The sequence below is a fragment of the Hyperolius riggenbachi genome, chromosome 6 (assembly GCF_040937935.1).
Source record: "Hyperolius riggenbachi isolate aHypRig1 chromosome 6, aHypRig1.pri, whole genome shotgun sequence".
NCBI lineage: Eukaryota > Metazoa > Chordata > Amphibia > Anura > Hyperoliidae > Hyperolius > Hyperolius riggenbachi.
The window spans coordinates 351,867,523-351,894,332 of NC_090651.1; the positions used below are offsets into that span (position 1 = coordinate 351,867,523).

Here is a 26,810-nt window from a genome sequence, read left to right on the forward strand (position 1 = left end):
GTCACGTGATGCACTGAGGTAAAGGCGGGAAGTGTGAGGAGAGTCAGTCTGTCAGTTTTCCTCAGAGGGTTCGCTTTGGTTATAATGGGGAGGGGGTTAGGGATGAACTACAGAGATCCCAGCAGCACTACTAGCTAAGGTAATGAAATGATTCACACATTAGAGGATGAGGGAAAACTGCATTCTACTGGGAGAAGAGTAATTTCATGCTATATCACAGCAAAGAATACCCCATGAGGAGATGGACTAGTGCAAAATCTGTCAAATTTTTATTGCTTACCGTCAGTGATGATCAAATCTGACCTGGGAGACATCCGGATAGTTGCTATCCGGATATCTCCCAGGAATGCTGTGTGGGGGGTCAATTTTACCCGAATAACGTCTTCATCGGGTCCGTACGCGTTGCCTCCCACCATGCGTTCCAAGCGTCGCATTCGCCGGTCACGTAACTACAAACACTTCCTCTTTCCGGGTTAAAGGAGGAAGTGTTTGTGTTACGTGACTGGCGAATGTGGCGCTCGGAACGCATGGTGGGAGGCGACGCGTACGGACCCGATGAAGATGTCATTCAGCGTAGATTGACCCCCCCCCCCCCCCCCCGCACAGCATTCCTGGGAGATATCCGGATAGCAACTATCCGGATGTCTCCCGGGTCGGATTTGAGCATGCCTGCCTACTGTAAGGCCCCTTTTACACTTAATCAGTTGGTGTGCGTTAGTATGCGCTGGTACGCGTTTTTTCCATTGCTGTGCATTGTGACAAAGATTTCAGTTAAAACGTGTTAAGTGTGAAAGGTGCCATAGGAAAACATGGGACTTACTTTGAAAATCATTTTTTTTTTTAACTGAGAGCAACTGATTAAGTGTAAAAGGGCCCTTAGTGACAGTAACAGAAGAAATGTGTTTGTTATACATATGTGTTTTAAATTTTACACATTTTCACACAATATTGGTCCTTTAACCCTTTCCACTCGGAATTCTTTCCTAAAGGAAGTCGTTTCTACTCTGAGTTTGTTTTTTTTTAAAGAAATGCGCTTTCCCTCTTTCTCCCTCAATTTAACATGGAACATAACATGGTATATCTTATTTTAAAGAACACATTATAAAGTTTAGTTTGATACCTTATTTGGACAGTTTGGTATCTTCTATTGCCTGGTAGCAGAGGAGAAATCCAAGGTATGGTAAATTGAAAAACAGTTTCCTGGGTGTAATCTGGGCCTGCGTAAGCAAGTTTCACAATAATAGGTGGTTTTATGCCCGCCACCTTTGCTCATACTGTCCCTACACACAATGCAATCGTTGGTATTAGGATTGGGCAGATTAGCAATAAAATACTGGCTACTATTTACACCCTCCCCCAGTCCCTTCCATAGGATGCCTTTAATTCCCTATGCAACTTTGCAGGCAATCTGCAAAGGAATCTGCATGGAATTTGCAGAAAGGAATCTGCAGATTCGAATAGGGAACTATTTTTTATTAAAAAAAAAAAAAAAAACAGCAAAGAAGCAGGAGTGACATTTAAATGTACATGTCACTTCCTGCGGACGGCGATCACGGACATCCGGGATGGGGTAAGGGGGCACGGACTGTGTGGGCATACATGTCCACTAAAGAGCGCACAGTGATCGGCGGTTTACAGCGGTCCCGACCCAGTCCCCGTGTTTTATTTTTTGTAACAAAAAATAAAATCTATGAACTCATCATACACCTAACGGAATATCTTGGGGTGTCTTCTTTCTAAAATGGGGTTACTTGTGGGGTTCCTATACTTCCCTGGCATTTTAGGGGCCCAAAACCGCTAGGAGTAGTCTGGAAACCAAATGCCTCAAAATGACTGTTCAGGGGTATAAGCATCTGCAAATTTTGATGACAGGTGGTCTATGAGGGGCCGAATTTTGTGGAACCGGTCATAGATGACAGGTTGTATTGGCACTGAAGTGCAGGAAGCGCAGGATGTTCTCAAATCGTGACCTGGACATGGCAGCAGAGAACATGGGCATGTGATGTATTGGGTGCGTAGACCAATAAGACCGCAATACATTCTTTTTGACTAGACCCATGTTAAGGAGAAGGCCCCAAAAATTTTAAGTTTGGAAACTTGGAGTGGTTTCTACCGAAAAGGCTGGGCATGGTAGCTTCTCGGATTGGCGGATGCGTATTGTGTGGCATAACGGTTGGTCTCAGCCACAATTAAGTTGTAGAGATCCACGGTGCAGAACAGATGAAAAAAGTCTAGGGCCGATTCTAGTTCATCTGTCTCCACCTGGACTCCAGACTGGGCGGTGAAAGGGAGCAGTACGGGTGCGGCGGAACCACTGGATTGCCAATTGGGATTTCCCAGCACCTCTGGGAGACTATGGGTAGTATGGGTCCGTTTTGCTGGTGGCTGTGACTCGGGTCTTAGTGCACGTGCCACCGAACCAGTTTCTACTACCATGCTGGTGCTCGCCACTTCACCAGGGTCTATGGTAGTACTGGTGCTAGGTCCAGGAGATGCTACGCTGCTGGTGCATGCCTCACCAAGAAAACTTGGATCATCGCTAGCACCACTCTGCTGCCCTTGAGTTTGACCTTGCGGTCGAGTGACATGGGGTGTGGTACGCCTGGCTCTAGCCGGGACCTCAACCTCGTCATTGCTATCGGTCAGAAAGCCACTGCTGTTCACCGGTTTGTATTCTGACCCGGATGATTCATCGGATGAGGCTTCCCAATCGCACTCACCCCACTGGGCCAGAATCTCGGAGGCCTCTTCAGTGGAATACCCCTTTTTTTGCCATGGTGGACTGCTAAATTTAGGGGGTATTCCTCTGAGACTACCCAAGAAAAAGAGCACCTACCTAGCAAAAGGGAGTACTTGTGAAGTAGAAAGCTGTGGTCACTGAGTTTTGATTAAAAAAAAATCAAAACTGATCTTAACAGCGCCACAGTTATTGTACAGTGTTTTTTGCAGTGTCAGAAAAAAAAATTCTGTCACTGCGGTGGGGCAGGTGAGAGTTTGGCCGGGTGATCAGAAGCCTGCAGGGGGCAGATTAGGGCCTGATCTGATGGGTAGGAGTGCTAGGGGGTGACAGGAGGTGATTGATGGGTGTCTCAGGGGGTGATGATTAGAGGGGAGAATAGATGCAATCAATGCACTGGGGAGGTGATCGGAAGGGGGTCTGAGGGTTTGGCCGAGTGTTCAGGAGCCCACACAGGGCAAATTAGGGCCTGATCTGATGGGTAGGTGTGCTAGAGGGTGACAGGAGGTGATTGATGGGGGGTCTGAGGGCGATCTAAAGGTGTGGGCGGGTGATTGGGTGCCCGCAAGGGGTAGATGACGGTCTGATCTGATGGGTAGCAGTGACAAGGGGTGATTGATGGGTGATCAGTGGGTGATTAGAGGGGACAATAGATGCAAGCAATGCACTGGCGAGGTTATCAGAGGGGGGTCTGAGGGTGTGGGTGGGTAATTGGGTGCCCGCAAGGGGAAGATTAGGGCCTGATCTGATGGGTAGCAGTGACGGGGTGATTGGTGGGTGATCAGTGGGTGATTAGAGGGGAGAACAGATGTAAATAATGCACTGGGGAGGTGATCAGGGGGGGGGGGGGGTCTGAGGGCGATCTGAGCGTGTGGGCGGGTGCTTGGGTGCCCGCAAGGGGCAGATTAGGGTCTGATCTGATGGGTAGCAGTGACAGGGGGTGATTGATGGGTGATCAGTGGGTGATTAGAGTTGGGCCGAACCTCCGATTTTAGGTTCGCGAACCTGGTTCGCGAACTTCCGCGGAAGGTTCGGTTTGCGTTAAAGTTCGCGAACCGCAATAGACTTCAATGGGGATGCGAACTTTGAAAAAAAAAATAATTATGCTGGCCACAAAAGTGATGGAAAAGATGTTTCAAGGGGTCTAACACCTGGAGGGGGGCATGGCGGAGTGGGATACATGCCAAAAGTCCCCGGGAAAAATCTGGATTTGACGCAAAGCAGCGTTTTAAGGGCAGAAATCACATTGAATGCTAAATGACAGGCCTAAAGTGCTTTCAAACATCTTGCATGTGTATACATCAATCAGGTAGTGTAATTAAGGTACTGCTTCACACTGACACACCAAACTCACCGTGTAACGCAGCGCAAACAGCTGTTTGTGTAATTACGGCCGTGCTGGACTGGTGCGCACCATGGCGAGAGTGCAGGTTTTGGTGGCTTTACAGCCCATATGGTCGCCTGGCTGATGTAGCTGAATGACAGAACAGTGACTGTCCAGCTGATCAAATTTGGTCTGACCACAATGAGGCAACGACCTTATTATCGTGGGTGTGCCCCCCGAGACACTCATCTAGGCGCCGGTCATTGCTTCATTGTGATACGCAAGCCCCTTCACCACGGCAAGGTAATGATCACGAAGGGGAATGGGCGCATGTACATGCCTTTTCTTTTGTTGTTGCAGCTGCCCGCAGTGCAGCCAGAAAAATTAGGCAGTCATGTACACACACCAGAAAAATTATTACAGCGGCCGCTGCTAGCAGCGGCCTAAAAAATTCAGCAATCCGCCTGGAGTCCCGGACCCTGTTGGTGGTGGCGGAGAAGGTAGTCAAGCGGCCTGCAGGCAGACATGCTGTGTGGAGGGACTGGGAGCGACTTAGTCTTCTTGGGGCAGGCCAGGCAGCCAGTCACACGGCGTGCAGGCAGAGATGCTGTGTGTGCGGGGACTGACTTAGTCTTGGGGCGGGCAGCAGCCCTCCGGGATCCATGCCTCATTCATTTTGATAAAGGTGAGGTACTTAACACTTTTGTGACTTAGGCGACTTCTCTTCTCTGTGACAATGCCTCCAGCTGCGCTGAAGGTCCTTTCTGACAGGACGCTTGCGGCAGGGCAGGAGAGAAGTTGGATGGCAAATTGGGACAGCTCTGGCCACAGGTCAAGCCTGCGCACCCAGTAGTTCAAGGGTTCCTCATCGCTGTTCACAGCAGTGTCTACATCCACACTTAAGGCCAGGTAGTCGGCTACCTGCCGTTCCAGGCGTTGGTGGAGGGTGGATCCGGAAGGGCTACGGCGAGGCGTTGGACTAAAGAACGTCCGCATGTCCGACATCACCATGAGATCGCTGGAGCGTCCTGTCTTTGACTGCGTGGACACGGGAGGAGGATTAGTGGCAGTGGTACCTTGCTGGCGTTGTGCCGTCACATCACCCTTAAAGGCATTATAAAGCATAGTTGACAGCTGGTTCTGCATGTGCTGCATCCTTTCCACCTTCCGGTGAGTTGGTAACAGGTCCGCCACTTTGTGCCTGTACCGAGGGTCTAGTAGTGTGGCCACCCAGTACAGCTCATTCCCCTTGAGGTTTTTTATACGGGGGTCCCTCAACAGGCAGGACAGCATAAAAGACGACATCTGCACAAAGTCGGATCCAGTACCCTCCATCTCCTCTTGCTCTTCCTCAGTGACGTCAGGTAAGTCAACCTCCTCCCCCCAGCCGCGAACAATACCACGGGAAGGTTGAGCAGCACAAGCCCCTTGCGATGCCTGCTGAGGTTGTTCTCCTGCCGCTGTCCCCTCCTCCTCCTCCTCCTCCTCCCCCAAAGAAACCTCTTGCTCATCATCCTCTGAGTCTGACTCGTCTTCTGCACACGACTTCTCTTCTTCCTCCTCCTCCCCCCTCTGTGCTGCCGCAGGTGTTGAGGAAACAGCTGGGTCTGATGAAAATTGGTCCCATGCCTGTTCCTGCCGTAACGGTTCCTGGTCACGCTCATTCACAGCTTCATCCGCCACTCTACGCACAGCACGCTCCAAGAAGTAAGCGTAGGGAATTAAGTCGCTGATGGTGCCCTCACTGCGGCTCACCAGGTTGGTCACCTCCTCAAACGGCCGCATGAGCCTGCATGCATTTTCCATCAGTGTCCAGTTGTCGGGCCAGAACATCCCCATCTTCCCAGACTGTTTCATTCTACTGTAGTTGTAGAGGTAGTGGGTCACGGCTTTCTTCTGTTCTAGCAGGCGGGAGAACATGAACAGGGTCGAGTTCCAGCGAGTCGGGCTATCGCAAATGAGGCGTCTCACCGGCATGTTGTTTTTGCGCTGAATTTCCGCAAAGCGTGCCATGGCTGCGTAAGACCGCCTCAAATGCCCACAGAACTTCCTGGCCTGCTTCAGGACATTCGCTAAGCCAGGGTACTTTGCCACAAATCTTTGAACCACTAGATTCATGACATGTGCCATGCAGGGTATGTGTGTCAGCTTCCCCATATGCAAAGCGGCAAGCAGATTGCTGCCGTTGTCGCACACCACGTTGCCTATCTCCAGGTGGTGCGGGGTCAGCCACTCATCCACCTGTTTCTTAAGAGCAGCCAGGAGAGCTGCTCCAGTGTGACTCTCCGCTTTGAGACAAGACATGTCTAAGATGGCGTGACAGCGTCGTACCTGGCATGCAGCATAGGCCCTGCGGAGCTGGGGCTGTGTAGCTGGAGAGGAGAACTGCCACTCAGCCAAGGAGGAGGAGGACAGCGAAGAGCATGTAGCAGGAGGAGAGGAGGTGGCAGGAGGCCTGCCTGCAAGCCGTGGAGGTGTCACAATTTGGTCCGCTGCGCCCTGCTTGCCATCGTTCACCACCAGGTTCACCCAATGGGCTGTGTAGGTAATGTAGCGGCCCTGCCCGTGCTTGGCAGACCAGGCATCCGTGGTCAGGTGTACCCTTGACCCAACGCTCTTCGCAAGAGATGACACCACTTGCCTCTCAACTTCACGGTACAGTTGGGGTATGGCCTTTCTCGAAAAATAAGTGCAGCCTGGCATCCTCCACTGCGGTGTTCCGATGGCCACAAATTTACGGAAGGCCTCAGAGTCCACCAGCCGGTATGGTAACAGCTGCCGAGCTAACAGTTCCGCCACGCCAGCTGTCAGACGCCGGGCAAGGGGGTGACTGGCCGAAATTGGCTTCTTCCGCTCAAACATTTCCTTCACGGACACCTGACTGCTGCTGTGGGCAGAGGAGCAGGAACCGCTCAAGGGCAGAGGCGGAGTGGAGGAGGGTGCCTGTGAAGGTGGAAGGGAGAAAGCGGCAGAAGCAGATAATGCACCTGATGGAGGAGGAAGAGGAGAAGGAGGGTGGCTTTGCTTTTGTGTGCTGCTGCTGCTTTTGCTCAGGTGGCCATCCCATTGCTGTTTGTGCCTTTTCTCCAGGTGCCTTCGTAAGGCACTTGTCCCTACGTGAGTGTTGGCCTTTCCACGGCTCAATTTTTGTTGGCAGAGCGAACAGATGGCTTTGGTCCGATCTGAGGCACACACATTAAAAAATTTCCACACCGCTGAGTAGGCCTGAACGATTTATCGTTTTTGTATCGAAATCGCGATCACGGAAATGGCGATTCCGTGATCGTCAAAGCGGCGGTTTTTACGATATTCTGCTGACCTGCGCAGTAGTAGCAGTTCAGCTGTGTCTTTCTCCCGCTGTGCGCAGCAGCAGCTCAGTGTACAATAGTGTTGTCCGGATCATGAACGATTCGGATCTTTGATCCGAATCTATTTTATGAGTCGATCATCCGAATCATCAAAATGAACGATTCGGATCGCAAAAGGGGCGGGGCCAGGAGCGACACGCCCCCTCTCAGCGGGCAGCGGGGTCCTGGAAGCAGGGATCGATCTGTTGGATGGGAGGCAGCCTTGCAGCCACAGGTAGATGAGAGAGAGGGGACATGGGTGCCACTGCCAGATGTGTGTAGAGCACACATACTGGCTGCAATGTGCTGCTCATTATAGGCTGTCTGTTCCGTAGTGCTGCACAGTGATCACATTGGAAACTTTTGGCTCAGCTCAGCACAGCTCAGTAACTTTGCAGACACTGATTGAAAGGCAATATAATCCTCCTGCACAGACTAACCAGCAAGCTCATGGTGACCCAGAACTCATTGGAGTGTGTAAGGGACTACAATGGTCCTAAAAGCCCTCCTGCACTCGGCACTAAACAGCTGCACTTATCTTTGGGGAATGCTTTCTTTCACTGTGCGACCTTTTCTTTCAAAGTACACAGATGAACATATAGGTGAAATACATGTAAAGCATATGACTTCAGCATGTGGGTATTACGTGCAAACATTTCTGCTCTCTGCTCGTCCCTCCTCCCTTCTCTGTCCACTCCCTGCCCTCTGTCCATCTTCTCCCCTTCTCTGTGTGTCCACCCCCCTCCCCTTCTCCTGTCCACACTCCACAGACCTGTCCTGCTGTTCATTTCACCCCCGAATGCTTCCGGTAATAAAATGATCCGAGATTCGGATCAAAGATCCGGATCTCTTCAATGATCCGATTCGAATCATCCGGATCATTGAAAAGATCCGAACTTCCCATCTCTAGTGTACAAATAGCGACGGCTCATTATCTCTCTTCTTCCGCCCAGTGCCTCCTCCTTCTCCTCCTGTCATCAGCTGACCCAGCGGCAGGCTCTTCTCTCTTTCCCTCTTCCTACCCGCATCATCAGCTGGGCGGGCGGCAGACTCCGCCCACAGGTTCTCGCTCGCTTTACTTCTGTTTTAGCTCATATATAGGTGTCAAAAAGGCTATATATGTAAACCAGGCTATTGTCTGTCTGACATTTCCTTCGCATAACAAAGCAGCTCCGTAGGTGGCTGGAAGCAGAAAAGGAATTCCCTCCCTCCTCCCCCCTTCCAAAGCCATCACTGCCGAAGTACAGGAGAGAGCACATGGATCTACACACCATGGGGGAGTTTTAGTAGGCAAGACTGAAGTGCGTGATGGTGTGTGTGGATAAGTATGTGTGTGCATATCAGTGTGTGATGCAGGGTGTGTGTGTTTCAGTGAGTGCTGGATGTGTGTGTTTCAGTGAGTGCTGGAAAAGTGTGTCTGTGTGTGTATATGTATATCAGTGTGTTGTGTACTGCAGGATGTGTGTGTATCAGTGAGTTCTGAGAGAGAGCGAGTGAGCGTGCTGCAGGATGTGTGTATCAATAAGTGTGTGCGAGTGTATCAGCGCAACCCCCCACATGACTTATCTTTACCCTACCTACCCCAAGCCTAACATTAACTGTCCCCACCTACTCTGTGACATGTCATCACTCATATCCCCCCTACAATAATAAGTGCCACATGGGAAACAAGGGATAGAAGACATGATAATCTCCCTGCCAGCCCTCATTAGCTCTCGACTTCGTCTACTTTTTAAATTTTGGCCCCCTGTCTCTCTAGTACATCATCAGCTGGGCGGGCAGAAGATATTATAGAAGTTGTGGTAATACTGTTTAATACCTTATTACGCAATACTTCTAGCGTATGACAGTCGAGAGTTTTTGACATTATAATCATATACAGTGATTGTGTGACTATGAGGTTCAAACTAAAACTACTTATTGACCAAGTGCAAAGTTTTCTCCATGTTTATACTGTCACTGTTGGTCAAGAGTTTGGCCAGTTTATGAAGCCTTTAGGCTTGGGATTTATCACGGCTCTGCCCCAGCTCCTTGGCACAGAGGAAGTCTGTATGAGGCACATGCTTAAGCTTGATTTGAAGAAAATCGTGAATCGAATCGAAATCGCAATTTCTGACAGAAATCGTGCGATTCAATCTTTTCCTAAAATCGTTCAGGCCTACCGCTGAGCCACCCTGGGATGTGGGCACTATGGGGACCTCAGCAGCTGATGCTGAAGGGCAAGTTGGCTGGCTGTACATAGGTGGCGACACATGGTGCCGGACTCTGCCACCAGCTGTTTCTGACGAAGAGCTGCCCCAGCTTCTTTCAGCAACTTCTCTCCTCCTACTACTCTCTGACTCCCCCTCTGAACTGTCCCCCTCTTCATCTCCTCTATTGGGAACATACAGAGGATCCCTATTACCGTCATCATCGTATTCATCCTGCCCAGCTTCGCTTGCCTCAGACAAATCCAAACTTGCACCATCAGTAGGTCCTTCATCCTCCTGACACGTTACATCCATAGTGTTGCCGCGTAACTCAGACATATTAGCTGGTGAAAATTCATCTGGCTGTAACAACAATGGCTGTGCATCAGTGATTTCAACACTAAATAATTCTTGCGAAGTGTCAAATGCAGCGGAAGTGGTGCTAGTAGTAGCGCTGGTGGCTGAGCAAGATGAGGTGTTCTGTGTCGCTAAATACTCAACCACGTCCTGACAATCTTGGGAGGTGATGGGACGTGCCTTCTTCCGAGCACTGTACTGTGGGCCAGGTCCACACGAAATTACATTTACACGACCTCGCGCAGACCTGCCGGGTGGCCTTCCTCTGGCTCTGGCACTACCTCTTCCTCTACCTGTTTTGTCCATATCGGGTATGCACGGAGTGGTATATCACACTGCGCGCACTCACGTAGGTAGGTGGGTTCACTTAACTGCACAGGTATGCGCACTGATGCGGTGGGTTCACTAAACAGAACAGGTATACAGTGGCGGGTTCACAGAACAGGTATGCAGTGGCAGGTTCACTGAACACAACAGGTATGCAGTGGCGGGTTCACTGAACAGGTATACAGTGGCGGGTCCACTGAACAGAACAGGTATGCAGTGGCGGGTTCACTAAACAGAACAGGTATACAGTGGCGGGTTCACTGAACAGGTATACAGTGGCGGGTCCACTGAACAGAACAGGTATGCAGTGGCGGGTTCACTAAACAGAACAGGTATACAGTGGCGGGTTCACTAAACAGAACAGGTATACAGTGGCGGGTTCACAGAACAGGTGTGCAGTGGCAGGTTCACTGAACACAACAGGTATGCAGTGGCGGGTTCACTGAACAGGTATACAGTGGCGGGTCCACTGAACAGAACAGGTATGCAGTGGCGGGTTCACTAAACAGAACAGGTATACAGTGGCGGGTTCACTAAACAGAACAGGTATGCAGTGGCGGGTTCACTGAACAGGTATACAGTGGCGGGTCCACTGAACAGAACAGGTATGCAGTGGCGGGTTCACTAAACAGAACAGGTATACAGTGGCGGGTTCACTAAACAGAACAGGTATACAGTGGCGGGTTCACAGAACAGGTATGCAGTGGCAGGTTCACTGAACACAACAGGTATGCAGTGGCGGGTTCACTGAACAGGTATACAGTGGCGGGTCCACTGAACAGAACAGGTATGCAGTGGCGGGTTCACTAAACAGAACAGGTATACAGTGGCGGGTTCACTAAACAGAACAGGTATACAGTGGCGGGTTCACAGAACAGGTATGCAGTGGCAGGTTCACTGAACACAACAGGTATGCAGTGGCGGGTTCACTGAACAGGTATACAGTGGCGGGTCCACTGAACAGAACAGGTATGCAGTGGCGGGTTCACTAAACAGAACAGGTATACAGTGGCGGGTTCACTAAACAGAACAGGTATACAGTGGCGGGTTCACTAAACAGAACAGGTATACAGTGGCGGGTTCACTAAACAGAACAGGTATACAGTGGCGGGTTCACAGAATAGGTATGCAGTGGCAGGTTCACTGAACACAACAGGTATGCAGTGGCGGGTTCACTGAACAGGTATACAGTGGCGGGTCCACTGAACAGAACAGGTATGCAGTGGCGGGTTCACTAAACAGAACAGGTATACAGTGGCGGGTTCACTAAACAGAACAGGTATACAGTGGCGGGTTCACAGAACAGGTATGCAGTGGCAGGTTCACAGAACAGGTATGCAGTGGCAGGTTCACTGAACACAACAGGTATGCAGTGGCGGGTTCACTGAACAGGTATACAGTGGCGGGTCCACTGAACAGAACAGGTATGCAGTGGCGGGTTCACTAAACAGAACAGGTATACAGTGGCGGGTTCACTGAACAGGTATACAGTGGTGGGTTCACAGAACAGGTATGCAGTGGTGGGTTCACAGCACAGGTATGCAGTGGTGGGTTCAATGAACAGGTATACAGTGGCGGGTCCACTGAACAGAACAGGTATGCAGTGGCAGGTTCACTGAACAGGTATGCAGTGGTGGGTTCACAGCACAGGTATGCAGTGGTGGGTTCACAGCACAGGTATGCAGTGGTGAGTTCACAGCACAGGTATGCAGTGGTGGGTTCACAGCACAGGTATGCAGTGGTGGGTTCACAGAACAGGTATGCAGCCAGACAGGAACAAGTTAAGCCTAACTAATCTTTCCCTGAGAGACAGTCTGCAGCAGCTCGCCCTACTCTCACTAACGCAGGCAGCACACGAGTGACCGTAATGGCCGCCGCTGCCTGCCTTATATAAGGGGGGGTGGGGCTCCAGGGGCTAGTGTAGCCTAATTGGCTACACTGGGCCTGCTGACTGTGATGTAGAGGGTCAAAGTTGACCCTCCATGTGCATTATGGGGCGAACCGAACTTCCGCAAAGGTTCGCCTGCGGGACGCGAACGCAAACCACTGAAGTTCGCATGGAACCGTTCGCAGGCAAACCGTTCGATCCAACTCTATGGGTGATTAGAGGGGAGAACAGATGTACACAATGCACTTGGGAGGTGATCTGAGGGCGGGTCTGCGGGCCATCTGAGGGTGCGGTTGGGTGATCAGGTTCCCGCAAGGGGAAGGTTAGGGTCTGATCTGATGGTTGGCAGTGACAGGTGGTGACGGGGTGATTGACAGGTGATCAGTGGGTGATTACAGGGGAGAATAGATGTATACAGTACACGGGGGGGGGGGGGGTCTGTGGAGGATCTGAGGGTGTGTGTGTGTGGGGGGGGGGGGGGGTGATCAGGAGCCCCCAGGGGGCAGTTCAGGACCTAATCTAAAATATAACGTTGACAGATAGTGACACGGGGTGATTGATGGGTGATTAGGGTGATTAGGGGGGTGATTGGGTGCAAACAGAAGTCAGAGGGGGTGATCTGGAATTCCGGAAGGGGTGGGCCCTATACGGCAGAACGGAAGTGTACTTCTGTGTACACCTTTTTATTCCGCCGCTGTTCCTGCACTCTTTGCACGCCCACCTCAGAAGAAGCTTGGCGTATAGCCACGTGAAACGGTCGTTAGGCCGTGCACCTACCTGCACCCACCACCGCTACCTCCCACCTGCACCCAGACATCGCCAAGGACACTTCATGGTATGACATACATCTTGATGCTTGTTTGGCTTGTCATATCTCTGCAATGTTCAATGAAACCTGCCTTACTGTTGTGTCACATTGCTGCACATTAAACTATAGTGCCAGATTTTCCTTTTCTTTTTTTGCATTTTTGTATGGACTTCCTTCTGCAATCTTGAGCACATAGTTTACTGGGTGCTTCCCTGCCAGCCATTATCTGACTGCCCGAGTGCCTGCAGCTCTCCCCATTACATTTCTATAAAGGAGGCAGCCCCAGCATCCCTTTACATGTACATTTTTTTTAAACTGCCTCTCCTTGCCCTGAATCTGTCTAATAGTCTTTCTAAACAATCTATTTAATTGCCGCAGCTTAGAAGAACTTCAAGAAATGTTACACATGCAGGCTTTCTGTTTTGACATTTATCTGAAAACAGGTACCCAAAGGGTTAAAAAACACAGCCTTGGTATTGAGGGATGCATTTTTTGCTCTGCTCTCACTGCTGCTGCCTGGGAGGTCTGTCTCTATTAGCTTGCCTGTTATCGCTGGCTTATTGCATTATCTAAACAGACGTATTCTCTGTTCACATTCCGCCTGTTCTAATCTTTATGAGTTGACATTAGTGACATGTGTTGTGATAATCACCGTATAAGGCGGTAATTTCCCGCACTGCTCAGGAATTGTAGCTTTTCATGCGGAAACAGCTTTTATGAATGGACACTTTGCTAAATGGTCGGTAAAGTCAGCTGTTTTGAGCATTACCGCATGCAGGAATGCTTTATGAATAGAGGCCATAGTGCACGATGTATATGGCAACATGAAAGACCATAGACTTTCATGTTACCATTCACACTACAGGTATGTGTTCCCATGCGTTACGATGGGGACATTTTATCGCAGGACGACGCGTTTCCAGATGAGTTCAGCTACCGACTCCTCTGTTTAGCGCACCTCGATGTGCACTCCGTGCGATGGCAACACATGCAGGAAATCGTGTTCGTGCATGCGTCGTGTAGTGTGAATGAGCCCTTACTGCAGAGTGCAAGGAGAGCACTCATTATGACCACCATTTACACCCCCATCCCTCTCCCTATCCCCCCCCCCCTTTTAATAGAGTCTGCCTTGCTGCAGTGAGCGGCTAACAATCCTTTCGGCCAAAACGTTATTTTTTTACTTTGAGGGCCCTTTCACACTGGGGTGGTGCGGTGTGGAAAATTTACCGCACCCCACCTCAGACTAATGAAAGTGTATGGGGTAGGTCATACTACCCACGTTGCTGGAGTGCAGGGCACCCCCAGCCGTAGGAGCGGAATCAAGGACGTGGGCCAGCACTTGAGCAGTAGTGAGTGACATGGCTGCAACTGTTGGGGCTCTTACACTGGGAGCGGGTTGGAGGTTAACGAGTGGTGGGCATGCGTTGCCCAACAACAGTGGCCGCCAGGAAGTGATGTCACTTCCTGTTACAGGTTCCGCCATGACTGAGCTCTACTCGTTGCCTCTGCAGTCTGCACAACAGCTCTCCAAACAGCAATGCGGCAAGGGGGATCAGGACTTTCTGGAGGAAGGGCTGGGAGCAGAGCAGGTACCAGCAGTGGCCAGGGGGAGACTAGAGGGGGGTTCTGCCTATATACAGTAAAGGGGAGGATCTGCCTATATACACTAAAGGGGGGGATCTGCCTAAGTGACTATATACACTAAAGGAGGGGAATCTGCCTACGTGCCTATATACACTAAAGGGGAGGATCTTCCTATATACACTAAAGGGGGGGGGATCTGCCTAAGTGACTATATACACTAAAGGGGGGGGATCTGCCTAAGTGCCTATATACAGTAAAGGGGGGGGGGGATTTTTACTATATACACTAATGGGGGGGATCTGCCTATTTACAATATTTTCTGTCAATGCATGTTTGTAAATTTTAAAGAGACTCTGTAACAACAAAAACCTCCCCTGGGGGGTACTCACCTCGGGTGGGGGAAGCCTCCTGATCCTAATGAGGCTTCCCACGCCGTCCTCTGTCCCACGGGGGTCTCGCTGCAGCCCTCCGAACAGCCGGCGACAGAGCCGACTGTAGCTTCAATATTTACCTTTGCTGGCTCCAGCGGGGGCGCTGTGGCTGCTTTCGGCACGGAAATAGACGGAAATACCCGATCTCCGTCGGGTCCGCTCTACTGCGCAGGCGCCGGAAACTTGCGCCTGCGCAGTATAGCAGACCCGACGGCGATCGGGTATTTCCGCCTACTTCGGAGCCGACAGCCGTCAGAGCGCCTGCGCAGGAGCCAGGAAGGTAAATACAACGTCACCGCTGCACGGAGGGCTGCAGCGAGACCCCTGACGGATGGAGGACGGCGTGGGAAGCCTCATTAGGATACGGAGGCTTCCCCCACCCGAGGTGAGTACCCCCCAGGGGACGTTTTGTCGTTACAGTTCCTCTTTAAGCTGCCCATACATCTAGTGATGATGGACAAATTCGACTAAGAGACAAATCTCTGTCTTATCGAATCTGATAAAAAAAGAGATCTGTCAGTCCATACACCACAGGCCAATTCCCAATCAATTTCATTATAAAATCGATCCGGAATTGGCCTTGTGCACCGACTCACCGCTGTGCCCCATAATGTAGTGTCCCCCGTGCCCTGTGTAAAGTGTATACATTACCTGTCCGCAGCCTCCACTTGTCCCCTGCTGGCTTCCGGGATTCCTCCAATACATACACGCATGCCCCACGTGGTTGCCTAGTAAAGGCGCGCGTGTGTGACGTCAAAAGCCTGCCCCTTACTAGAAAACCACATGGGGCGTGTGTATGGAGAGGAGAATGCGCCTGGAGCAGCGGTGGATAAGCAGAGGCCACGGACAGGTAATGTATACTTTACAGGGGGCACCGAGGGGGACATTTACATTAGGGGAGAACAGCGGCGAGGTGGCGGATGGTTTCGTCGATCGTCAGGAAATTGCACGCCCTTCCCGACGGGCACCCAACCAACCAAGTTCAGCCCGACACCCTACAGCATGCGTGATCGACAATGCAACCAATTTCCGTCCTCAAATTGGTCGCATTGCCGGTCGGGCATGCACTTGGTGGCACCGATTTTTATCCAGTTATAATAATCAAATTGGATGGTCAATCGTCCGGCAAGTCGCCTGATGTATGGGCACCTTTACTGTACGTTGTGAATTTAGTGCTAAAGCTTAATTTGAAGAAAATCGTAAATCGAATCGAAATTCCAATTTCTGCAAGAAATTGGGCAATTTAGTCTTTTCCTAAAATCGTTCAGGCTTACTCTGGATCCTAATGAGGCTCCGCCCATCCCCTCCTGCAGCCCTGATTCAGCACTGGCAGCCTCTGAATGACAGTGCGGGCTCCAGAATCATAACAATCCTGTGAGAGCCTTGTGCAGGCGCGCTTATGGCTTTCGTTCAGGCTCAGGAGGAAATAGCTGAGCCCAATTGGATCCACTCTACCTGCGCAGTAGAGCGCAGATAGTAGTAATAGTAGATCCGTTCGAGCTCAACTATTTCTGCCTGGGCCTGAATGAAAGCCACAAGCTCGCCTGCGCAAGGCTCACAGGATTGTTATGATCCTGGAGCCCGCACCGGCATTCGGAGGCTGCCAGTGCTGAATCAGGGCTGCAGGAGGGGATGGGGGAAGCCTCATTAGGATTCAGAGGCTTCCCCCTCCCCTTTTTGCCCGAAATCATTTGATTTGGTCAATCACTCCAGATGGAAGATTTAGCCCGTTTGGTGCTGGGGTAGGAGTGCATTGCCAGCAGCGTTCGGTTTCAGGATGACCGCACAGCAGCGGAGCCACTTTCACCCGTTAGCCAGCGCTTTCTTTTCTGTCTTCTGAGAGGGATCTATCTATTGGCCTCATTGACCAGTGTATGGCCAGCTTTACCCCACTGCGGACCTCGTCTGATCACTCGTTGACATCTCATTTACATCACGCTGCGATGACAGATAGGGACGGTCAATAAGTAACTAGTAATTCTACCTTCATGAAAATTGCATGCAGTATAGAATTGGGCTGGTCAAAGTCATCTGGATGTACATGTGATACATACAATTTGCATGCCAGCAGGAATGATTCACAAGTGATAGAGCCGGGAACAATGCAGAGATCGGTTTTGTAGTAAGAGATAACGGATCAGGAATGAACCTAAAGCCCAATCTACACGATACGATTCTTTATACGATTCAATTACGATTTTATTTACGATCCGATTAAATCCGACATGTCCGATCAGGATTCGATTCAATTCGATTTGCCATTGCAAAAACAATGGCGAATCGAATCCTGATTGGACATGTCGGATTTAATCGGATCGTAAATAGAATTGTAATTGAATCGTATTAAGAATCGTATCGTGTAGATGGGGCTTAAAACTGCGAAGGATCTTTTTCTTGTCCTATCACATTGCACTGACTCAGTCATGACGCTTTGTACTTTATAATACAACTTTTATTTATTTACTTTGGAAACAGAACATATTGTGCAAAGTTATGCCAGCTGTCGGCGTACAGAGATAAAAAGAACAATTTACATTACTAAAGGTTTTTCTGGGCCCGAGATCATGACGGTTAGGGCCCTTTTCCACCTGCAATCGCTAGCGTTCACGCTGAACGCTAGCGATTGCTGAATCGCAAAACCGGCGATTCCCCCGACGTTTGCGGCCGCGATTTTGCTATGCTATGCACTGCATAGCAAAATCGCGGCAATTATCGCTCCGCCGCGCGTTCGCGTCCCCGACAAATGCGAATCGCGGTAGTGGAAATGACCTACCGCGATTCCTATGTTAAAAAGCAAACCGTAGCGATTGTAAAATCGCTAGCGGTTTGCGGTTTTGCGATTCAGCCAGCGCAAACGCGCTGGTGGAAAAGGGCCCTAACTGCTCCATGTGTCAATCTCACTCATGGCACTCAAAAATTAGGGTATTGAAATCATTTTTAACAAATGTTAATAGGTTATTCCACTAGTAAGAAGGGCAAGGAGGGATTGGGAGAGACAGGAAGAGAGTGGGAAGGAGAGGGAGTGCGTGGGGCAGGGAGATTGTGGGAAAGACAGGGGGCATGATAGGAGGGTGTGAGAGGGGCAGGGTGAGTACAGGAGGGGCAGGGAAGAGCAAGCAGGGTGTACTAGGGGCAAAGAGGGTAATGTGGGGCAGGGAGGGGAGTAGGAGGGGCAGGGAGAGTGCAGAAAGAACATAGAGAGTAGGAGGGGCAGAGATTATGTGGGAAAGGGAGGGTGTAGGAGGGGCAGGGAGGGCGTGGGAAGAACAGGCAGCGAGTGGGAAGGGCACAGAGGTTGTGGTGGGAAGATCAAGGAGGGAGCAAGTGGGGCAGGGGGATGTGGGAAGGGCATGGTGGGTTTAGAAGGGGAAGGGTGGGTGGATGAGAAAGGCAGGGAGATTGTAGGAGGGTGTGGGAAGAGCAGGGAGGGTGTGGGAAGAACAGGGAGGGAGTAGAGGGGGGAGCGTAAGGGAGGGTGTGGGAAGAGCAGGGAGGGTGTAAGCAGGAGAAGAGTGAGCTAAAAATATACTAACTAGAAAGCAACTTTAATTAATCCATTCCAGGTTTTCTGTATCTCTTCCAGAGATGCCAGGTAAATCTGTGCCAATTCTGGCTTGCATGCAAATTTAATGCGAATTGTATGCAACATGGCACTGGACCGATCAAAAGCTTTAGGACGTGCATTTGACTGACAGTTATAAGCGGCATACAGTTTCAATAAACTTTGCATGCAAGCTGAAATCAGTAGCATCTCCTTCACCTTTTCTATTATTAGATCGGAAGAGTCTGAAGCCTATCGTTGGGTCATATCAGACGATAGTGAAGGTTTGCTGAATGGTGAGTGACTTAGGAACTGTGTAATTCCAGTCGTGTCTCCTTTTAATAAATAAAGGCAGTCCTGGGTTCACTGGAAAAAAAATTCTATGTATTCACACCACTGCTTTGCTTTCCTGCTAGCCTCTCTTGCTGTGATCTTGTATGACCCAGATGAGACCTGCAATGTTTTACCACCTATTACAAATTTTAGCAGATGAAAACCAGATTGGATCTTTCATGGCCTCCAATGTTCTCCAGCCCAGGAGAAATTCAGTAACTCAAGTCCAGAATATGATTGTAGTTCCCTTCTGGACCAGACACCTGGGATTGGCAGCCTGTCACATGACGAGTGTGTGACTTGCCCAGTCCTGCTAGCAGCAGAGGCTTCTGGGAGAATTCTCTCTGGCCTCTATTGACATTCATAGTGCAGCTACATGTTCGTGGACAGAGAGCTGAGATCTCTGTGTTGTACAGTGATCATTACACAGGGAGTCTTCCCAGGCAGTGTAGTGGCATTGCTTAGATACTTGTCTATTGCAGGATTTGTCTCCTTGTCCTCGGGGAGGGGGGTGGGGGATACTTATTGCTATCTCTGTGTTATTTCCACCTTGTCGTTTAGCGGGATTTACAGTACAGGAACCTTGAGTTTGGCCGTCCTCCGGCCATCGGACGCCCTGGGTCAGTGCGGCTCTATGTGGGCCAGGTTCTTGCTCTTCCTCCGTTTGGATTTGGCAGAGGGTGCTGGGAGCTCCAGGGACTCCAGCCTGAAGGGGCGGGGCAAAGGCACGTCCACAGACTGAACAGGCGACACGGAGTTTAGGCTGGACGTGAGGGTGGATGGCGATGGGTTGAGTGGGGTGCTATATGGTGGTGTATTATAGGAGGGGGTGTTATATGGTGGCGTATTATAGGACAGGGTGTTAAATGGTGGAGTGTTATAGGACGGGGAACTGTTGTGCAGACCTGTGGAGAGAATGAACATCATCACTGGTATATAGTCCACCATACAACACAAATATTTCACTACTTAAGCACTTTTTCCATCACTACAGTATATCTTCGTCCTCTGTGACTTCATCTAAGCCACGAGGACGTAGATATAAGTCGTGTAGCTGAAGCAGTGCTGTGCAGGATTGGGTTTGCTCCTGTGCAAAACCTCCGGCACTATCTTCTGCAGCACTAATTGGTGAAAGCAGTGTGTATACAGTATGTTCCCTGAGCCAATAAAATTGATTTTTACCATTAAAAGTACGGTACTTTTATTTTCTAAGTTCATAGAGGAAAAAAATACACTGTAGCATTATTTCTGAATCAAATATCCTCACCATAAATTGTGACAGGAACGTAATTTAAGTCTTGTGATGAACAGCAGATTTAGCCTAACAAAATGTGTTTTTTATCTGCAGTAGCGCTTTTTATTATTAAACTGGAATTGGTACAACTGAGAAATAATGTGGTTTTTTTTTTTCATTTTTTTTCCTATTTTCCTATTAAAATGCATAGAAAACCAAATTGTTTGAGGGAAAAAATTCTGTAAAATGAAAGCCTAGTTAGTCTTAAAAAAAAGGATATATATTTCATTTAGTTGTCAAAAGGAGGGATAACATTATTGCTGATTAAATAGGGACATAGCTAAAATGTCAAAACTGCTCTGGTCCATAAGGGGGAAAGAAGGTCTAGATGTGAAGTGGTTAAAGGGGAACTGAAGTGAGACTTATATGGAGGCTGCCATATTTATTTCCTTTTGAGCAATACCAGTTCCCTGGCAGCCCTGCTGGTCCTCTGCCTCTAATACCTTTAGCCATAGACCTCAAACCTCAAGTCATAGACCTCATAGACCCTGAACCAGCATGCAGCAGATCAGGTGTTTTTGACACTGTCAGATCTGACAAGATTAGCTCCATGCTTGTTTCAGGTGTAATTCAGACACTACTGCAGCCAAATAGATCAGCAGGATGCCAGGCAACTGACATTGTTTAAAATGGCAGCCTCCATATCTCATTGCAGTTGTCTTTATTTCCTTGCCTGGCAGCCATGCTGATCTGTTTGGCTGCAGTAGTGTCTGAATCCCACCTGAAACAAGCATGCAGCTAATCTTGTCAGATGTGACAATAATGTCAGAAACACCTGATCTGCTGCATGCTTGTTCAGGGGCTTTGGCTAAAATTATTAGAGACAGAGGATCAGCAGGACAGCCAGGTAACGGGGATTGTTTAAAAGGAAATAAATATGGCAGCATGCAGCTAATCCAGTCACACTTCAGTCATTAAGCACTTGCTCACATCTAGGGCGTTTTCGATTTTCAAAATCGCCCTAGAAGCTCTTGTGCAATGAATTCTTATGGTATAGTTCATATGAGTGCGTTTCGGCTGCTTTCTGCTCAGCAAAGCGCTGTCTGTACCATTTTTAGGGCGATTTAGCTACAATGGAAGGTATAGGAAAAACACTCACAAAATCGCTTTGTGCGGTGATTGCGTTCGCTCTTTCATAAATAAATACATTGTATTTATTCATTTCCGGGTGAAAGAGTTCACTTCCTGACTGAAGTCGTGAGAAAAACAGAATCGCTCTGCAAAAGTGCTTAGAAAAGCGCTTTACAAAAAAAATCGTAGCGCGCATGTAAGCGCTGGGAGGGGAAAACAAATCACTCACAAAATCGCAAAACGCTGGCCTCAGCAATTGCAATTTTACATGGGAACAAAGCCTAACACCCCCGATCTGCTGCATGCTTGTTTAGAGTCTATGGTTAAATGTATTACAGGCAGAGGATCAGCAGCAGTTCATCGATAATTTACTTTCAAGCGTCAAAATTGCGTTGAAAGGTCGCATCTGATGGAAAAAATTGTACCGTTAATGGGCACATTAAGCCCAATCTACACGATACGATTCTTTGTACGATCCGATTAAATCCGACATGTCCGATCGGGATTCAATTCAATTTGATTCTCCATTGCAAAACAATGGCAAATCGAATTGCATTGAATCGAATCCCAATCGAACAAGTTGTATTTAATCGGATCGTAAATAGAATCGTAATCGAATCGTACAAAGAATCGCATCGTGTAGATTGGGCTTAAAAGTTTACTGCCAACAAGTGGAATAGTCCAGGTGAAAAATAAATAAGTAACAATGGCTCCTTATCTGTAATAACATTAAGCTGCAATAAGACAACAGCATGGATCTGTGGTTTCGGCAATCTTTCATACAGAAGTGGGATTGCCCTGCAGGACATGGCCAGACAGAAACTGAACTGCTATTCTGAAATGATAAACTTCTAAATCAGTGGTTCTCACACTTTTTGGGTGAGGGCATCCTTGGTGGCTTTGACATTTTTTCAAGGCACCTCTCCCCTCAGCAAAAATAACTAGTGATGCTAGTGATGATTCTCCCTTCCAAGTAGTCAATGAGTGACCCCCACGTTAGGCAGCATTACCCCCTGCATGAACATAGCAAGGATAAAGAGTCAATCTTGAAGAGCACATAGACCTTTTCCCACATGGGGGCTACAGTTAGTAACACCCCCTTTAATTATGTAGCATCACCTCCAGGCCCAGATTTACATCACTGGAGCCTATAGGCACAGATGTCCTGGCACCCTAGACTCCGCCCTCCACGATCCTACAAACCCCCACCAAACCACACTGCAAGTGTGCTGGCAGGCCCAGCTGTCACTTCTCACTTACTTCCCTTGCCCATCATAGGTAGCTATAAGGTGTCCCTTAGTATTAGGTAGCCAGAAGTACACTCAGTATTTAGTAGCTAGAGAGGACCCCAACCGAAAGGAAGATCTTATCACTCTAATGCCAAGAGCCGGGTGAATAACCTGATTTACACTCAGCTTGTGACTCTGCATAGGGAAGGAAGGAGAGAGGAACTTGGAGAGGGGAGTAAGCCGCATTTCCCTCATCAGGCGCCTGTAGGCACGTGCCTACAGTGCCTTATGGTAAGTCCGGCCCTGATCACCTCAGCACCCATTCCAGACTGTAAGTGATCCTCATTAGCTGGACAAACATTTCCTTACCAATCCAGGCCAAGCTGCACTGATCCGTTGCTCCACCCCCCTTCCTCTGACGTCCAATTTCAACCATGGCTGCTGGGACTAAAGGTTACATATTGGGTAATGCAGCTGCATTGTATGTTAATGTGCGGTTGCATTACTGATGGCAATGCACAAAGGATGGGAATGAACGCCGAGGCACCTCTGGGAGGGGCCAGAAGCGCACCAGGCTGCCGCGCCAACCAGTTTGAGAACTCGTGCTCTAAATAACAATTTTATTAAGATTTCCTACAGTATCTCACCTGATACAAATCTTCACAATTCACTCACTAGAAATAACAGCTGCTGAATAGGGACAGCCAATGAGATACAAATTATTCACGGTTGATGCAGATTTTATGCAATGGATGCATCGTGAAATGGACCCTTTAAAGGGGTTCTGTGGGGGTGTCCTGGGGATAAAAACACTCACTTATCTGGGGCTTCTATCAGTCCCCTGTAGGTGTAATGTCCCACGCCGTCCTCCTCCGATCCGCTGTTCTCCACCGCCGGCCCTGGGCAATTATTCGTCTGACGACAGACGAAAAAAGCGGGCTCCCGTTCGCGTTATTGGAAGCTTACTGCGCAGGCGCAGTACAGAGGTTTCTTGTACTGCGCAGTAAGCTTCTGATGATGCAGGCGGAAGCGAGCAGGCGCGTGGCCCTGGCCGCAGTTGAAAGCATGCCGCGCTAGACCTGAGCCGGCAGTGGAGAACGGCGGATCGAAGGAGGACGGCGTGGAACATTACTGCTTCAGGGGCTAATAGAAGCCCCAGGTAAGTGACTGTTTTTATTCCCAGGACACCCCCACAGAACCAATTTAAATTAGCAGCAGCTCCATTTCATTGGTTCATTTTCAGGCTGCATAGATTTGCATATCGATTATCATAACATTTCTAAAGTTCAGAATTATTTGCAGCTCAATGACCTTTCCTACTGCTGAACTTGTTGTCACAGTGTTTTCCTGTTACTGCAAAGCATGCTGGGAGCTGAGTATTTGAACATTAGTGGGAGGGGTCCTTATGAGCCAGTGTTGTGACTGACCCCCCTCCCCCACGTTACATTCTGTACTATACTCACCCAGGCTCCTCTTCGGATCAGCACTGAGGATTTGGCTCGCTCGTTTAGGTCGGAAGTAATTGCTGGCGAGATTCTCGCTGTCGCTTCTGCTGAGCATTGCTTTGTAGCGGTCTTCTCCCTGGTGACACACAGAGAGAAATGTCGCATGTGACTGTCCTTATCAGTGCCCATACACTGGTGCCTCTAATGTGCCAGACCTTCTTGTCTCTATACCAGGGGTCTCAAACTCGCGGCCCTCGATACAATATTTTGTGGCCCGCGCCGGCAAAAGCTTCCTTATAGTTCGCTTCAGTGCTCCCAAGTAATCCGCCGCATCCCCGCCGCTAAACGAGGGCTGCAGAGCCCCCAAATCGCCCGGGGGGCAATCCACCTGCATTTCCTGGAAGGGGCAGAGCTTGCAGCTTCAGCTCTGCCCCTCCTGACGTCAATCGCCGCACGGATCGCCGCCTCTCCCCGCCCCTCTCTGTGAAGGAAGAGTGAGAGGGGCGGGCAGAGGCGGCGATGCGCCGCGATTGACATCAGGAGGGGCAGAGCTGAAGCTGAAAGCTCTGCCCCTTACAGGAAATGCCGGCAGATTGCCCCCTGGGCGATTTGGGGGCTCTGCAGCCCTCGTTTTGCGGCGGGGACACGGCAGATTACTTGTAATGGGAGCACTGAAGCAGACTATAAGGTAAAATAGTTCGCTTCAGTGTGAATTTGATTTTGAAATAAAAATGAATGCAAGAGGGGGGGGGGGGGTGTAGGGAGCGGGAGCTGCTGATTGTGAAATCCCTTATGCGACCCAGCCTCATCCTGACTTTACCTCCTGCGGCTCCCAGGTAAATTGAGTTTGAGACCCCTGCTCTATACCATCCGTTATGCAGTATGCAAAATATGCATTAAAGTGAATCTGTAGCAAATCTAAAAATAAAAAAACAGATCCTCACGGATAGGGCAGGCTCTGGGTCCTATAGAGCATTCCCGTTCTACTCACAGTGTCCTCGTTCCCCGCAGACGGCTCTGTTTGAATCTCCCGCTGCAGGAGACGTCGGCAATCTTCTCTGATCAGAGAGGGATCTAAAGGTGGCCACACACGATACAATAAAATGATCCGATTTTACAGTAATTCGATAAAAACGGTCGTATCTCTCGAAAAAATCGAAAGCTTTTTTTTCATTCGACTGAAAAATCCGATCGGATTTCCAGTTTTTTTCGATTTAAATCGATCCGGAATGCCAGATATTTTTCTTCAATTTCTACTAAAGATTGTATGGTATGTGTTGGATTGTTAATTTATTAATATACACACCCTAGCAATTTTCTCTGAGTTTCCAATCATTTTTATCATAATTGAGGAAGAAATTGAACATATGTGTGTGGTACATTGGTCATATTTTTGAAATGATACAATCAGTCAGAAAAATTGATTGCAATGCTTAAATTGAACAGATATTTAAAAAAATTTATGGTGTGTGGCCACCTTATGGGTCGATCTGGAGGCCATCTATAGGTAGGTACTGCTATTTTATTTTAGTGCACTAGGAAGGTTGGAAGAGGCGCACCTTGCCGTTAGTAGTTGGGTGCATAGCAAGAATGCAAAGCCGCCTCCATGCAATACATAGGAAGTCCAAGGTTGGCTAGCACACCAAAGGTAATATGCAGGAGTGTTTATTCCTTAAAGAGGAACTGTAACGCCAAAACGGCCCCTGGGGGGTACTCACCTCGGGTGGGGGAAGCCTCAGGATCCTAATGAGGCTTCCCACGCCGTCCTGCGTCCCTCGGGGGTCTCGCTGTAGCCCTCCGTGCAGTCCGGGCAGCGGTGACGTCATTATTTACCTTCCTGGCTCCTGCGCAGGCGCTCTGATGCCTCTCGGCGCCGAAGTAGGCGGAAATACCCGATCGCCGTCGGGTCTGCTCTACTGCGCAGGCGCAAGTTTCCGGCGCCTGCGCAGTAGAGCGGACCCGACGGAGATCGGGTATTTCCGTCTATTTCCGTGCCGAAAGTCGCCACAGCGCCCCCGCTGGAGCCAGCAAAGGTAAATATTGAACTGACAGTCGGCACAGTCGCCGGCTGTTCGGAGGGCTGCGGCGAGACCCCCGTGGGACAGAGGACGGCGTGGGAAGCCTCATTAGGATCCGGAGGCTTCCCCCACCCGAGGTGAGTACCCCCCAGGGGAGGTTTTTGTTGTTACAGAGTCTCTTTAATACACGTGTCAACACAGTATTTGCAATTGTTGTGGGGCCACGGAGGGTCCCCTTCATCAGAAAGTGCAGACAAACACAACTATTTCAGTTTAGGGAATTTATTGCCACTTTAAGTGGAAGGTTGTAACATGCATTGCTCCATACCTATGGCAAATGATATGAAAGCTACACATAATATAGGAAAACAAAGCTTTTTTAGGAAGAGTTAAAAAGTAACACAAGGCTGTAAAAAAACTGATGGAATATTCGATATTCCGATAGGACATGTTGGAAATAATCGATCTGACAGTAAATCAGCCAGAAAATCACATTACACTACACTACAAATCACATTACAGGATACCACGGTATGGTAATTGCTAATGACAGTTGACCAGTTCCACCACTAGAGGGTGCTGTGTCTTTACACATCCATTTTTAGTTCCATCACTGATCGTTCTGGATACTTTCTACAGATAGGATCGTGTTGTAGACCCGTGTAAAAACACATCAGCAATAAATAGGGGACAATGAGATGAAATCGCAATGATAATTGATCTAAGTATGCTGATAGCTTATTTGTGCTGATTAGCACTAGATTTTAATAAGATCATTTTGAATATGTAGGATCAGATTTTCAGATTGCACACAATTTTCCAATTGTGAGGACACCAGGAAAATAATGGTAATTGCATTCCCCATTTTTCCACTAATGTAATAAAAT

At 49.2% G+C, this 26,810-nt stretch overlaps 1 protein-coding gene and 1 long non-coding RNA gene across 4 annotated transcripts in view; one reads left to right on the forward strand and one right to left on the reverse strand.

The window, feature by feature from the left end:
- The first annotated feature begins 54 nt into the window (after positions 1 to 54).
- Positions 55 to 26,810, forward strand: part of LOC137521860 (uncharacterized) — a 128,707-nt gene continuing 101,951 nt past the window's right edge. For both annotated transcript variants that reach the window (XR_011022221.1, XR_011022222.1), the window contains exon 1: positions 55 to 139. This is a non-coding gene — a long non-coding RNA (uncharacterized lncRNA). The remainder of the gene's footprint in view (positions 140 to 26,810) is intronic.
- KIF17 (kinesin family member 17) overlaps positions 17,423 to 26,810 on the reverse strand; it is a 68,643-nt gene continuing 59,255 nt past the window's right edge. For both annotated transcript variants that reach the window (XM_068241680.1, XM_068241679.1), the window contains exons 14-15: positions 23,924 to 24,041; positions 17,423 to 19,771 (exon numbers count right to left, since the gene is read on the reverse strand). In XM_068241680.1, coding sequence (XP_068097781.1) covers positions 19,488 to 19,771; positions 23,924 to 24,041 — 402 coding nt within the window. In that variant the 3' untranslated portion in view covers positions 17,423 to 19,487. The remainder of the gene's footprint in view (positions 19,772 to 23,923; positions 24,042 to 26,810) is intronic.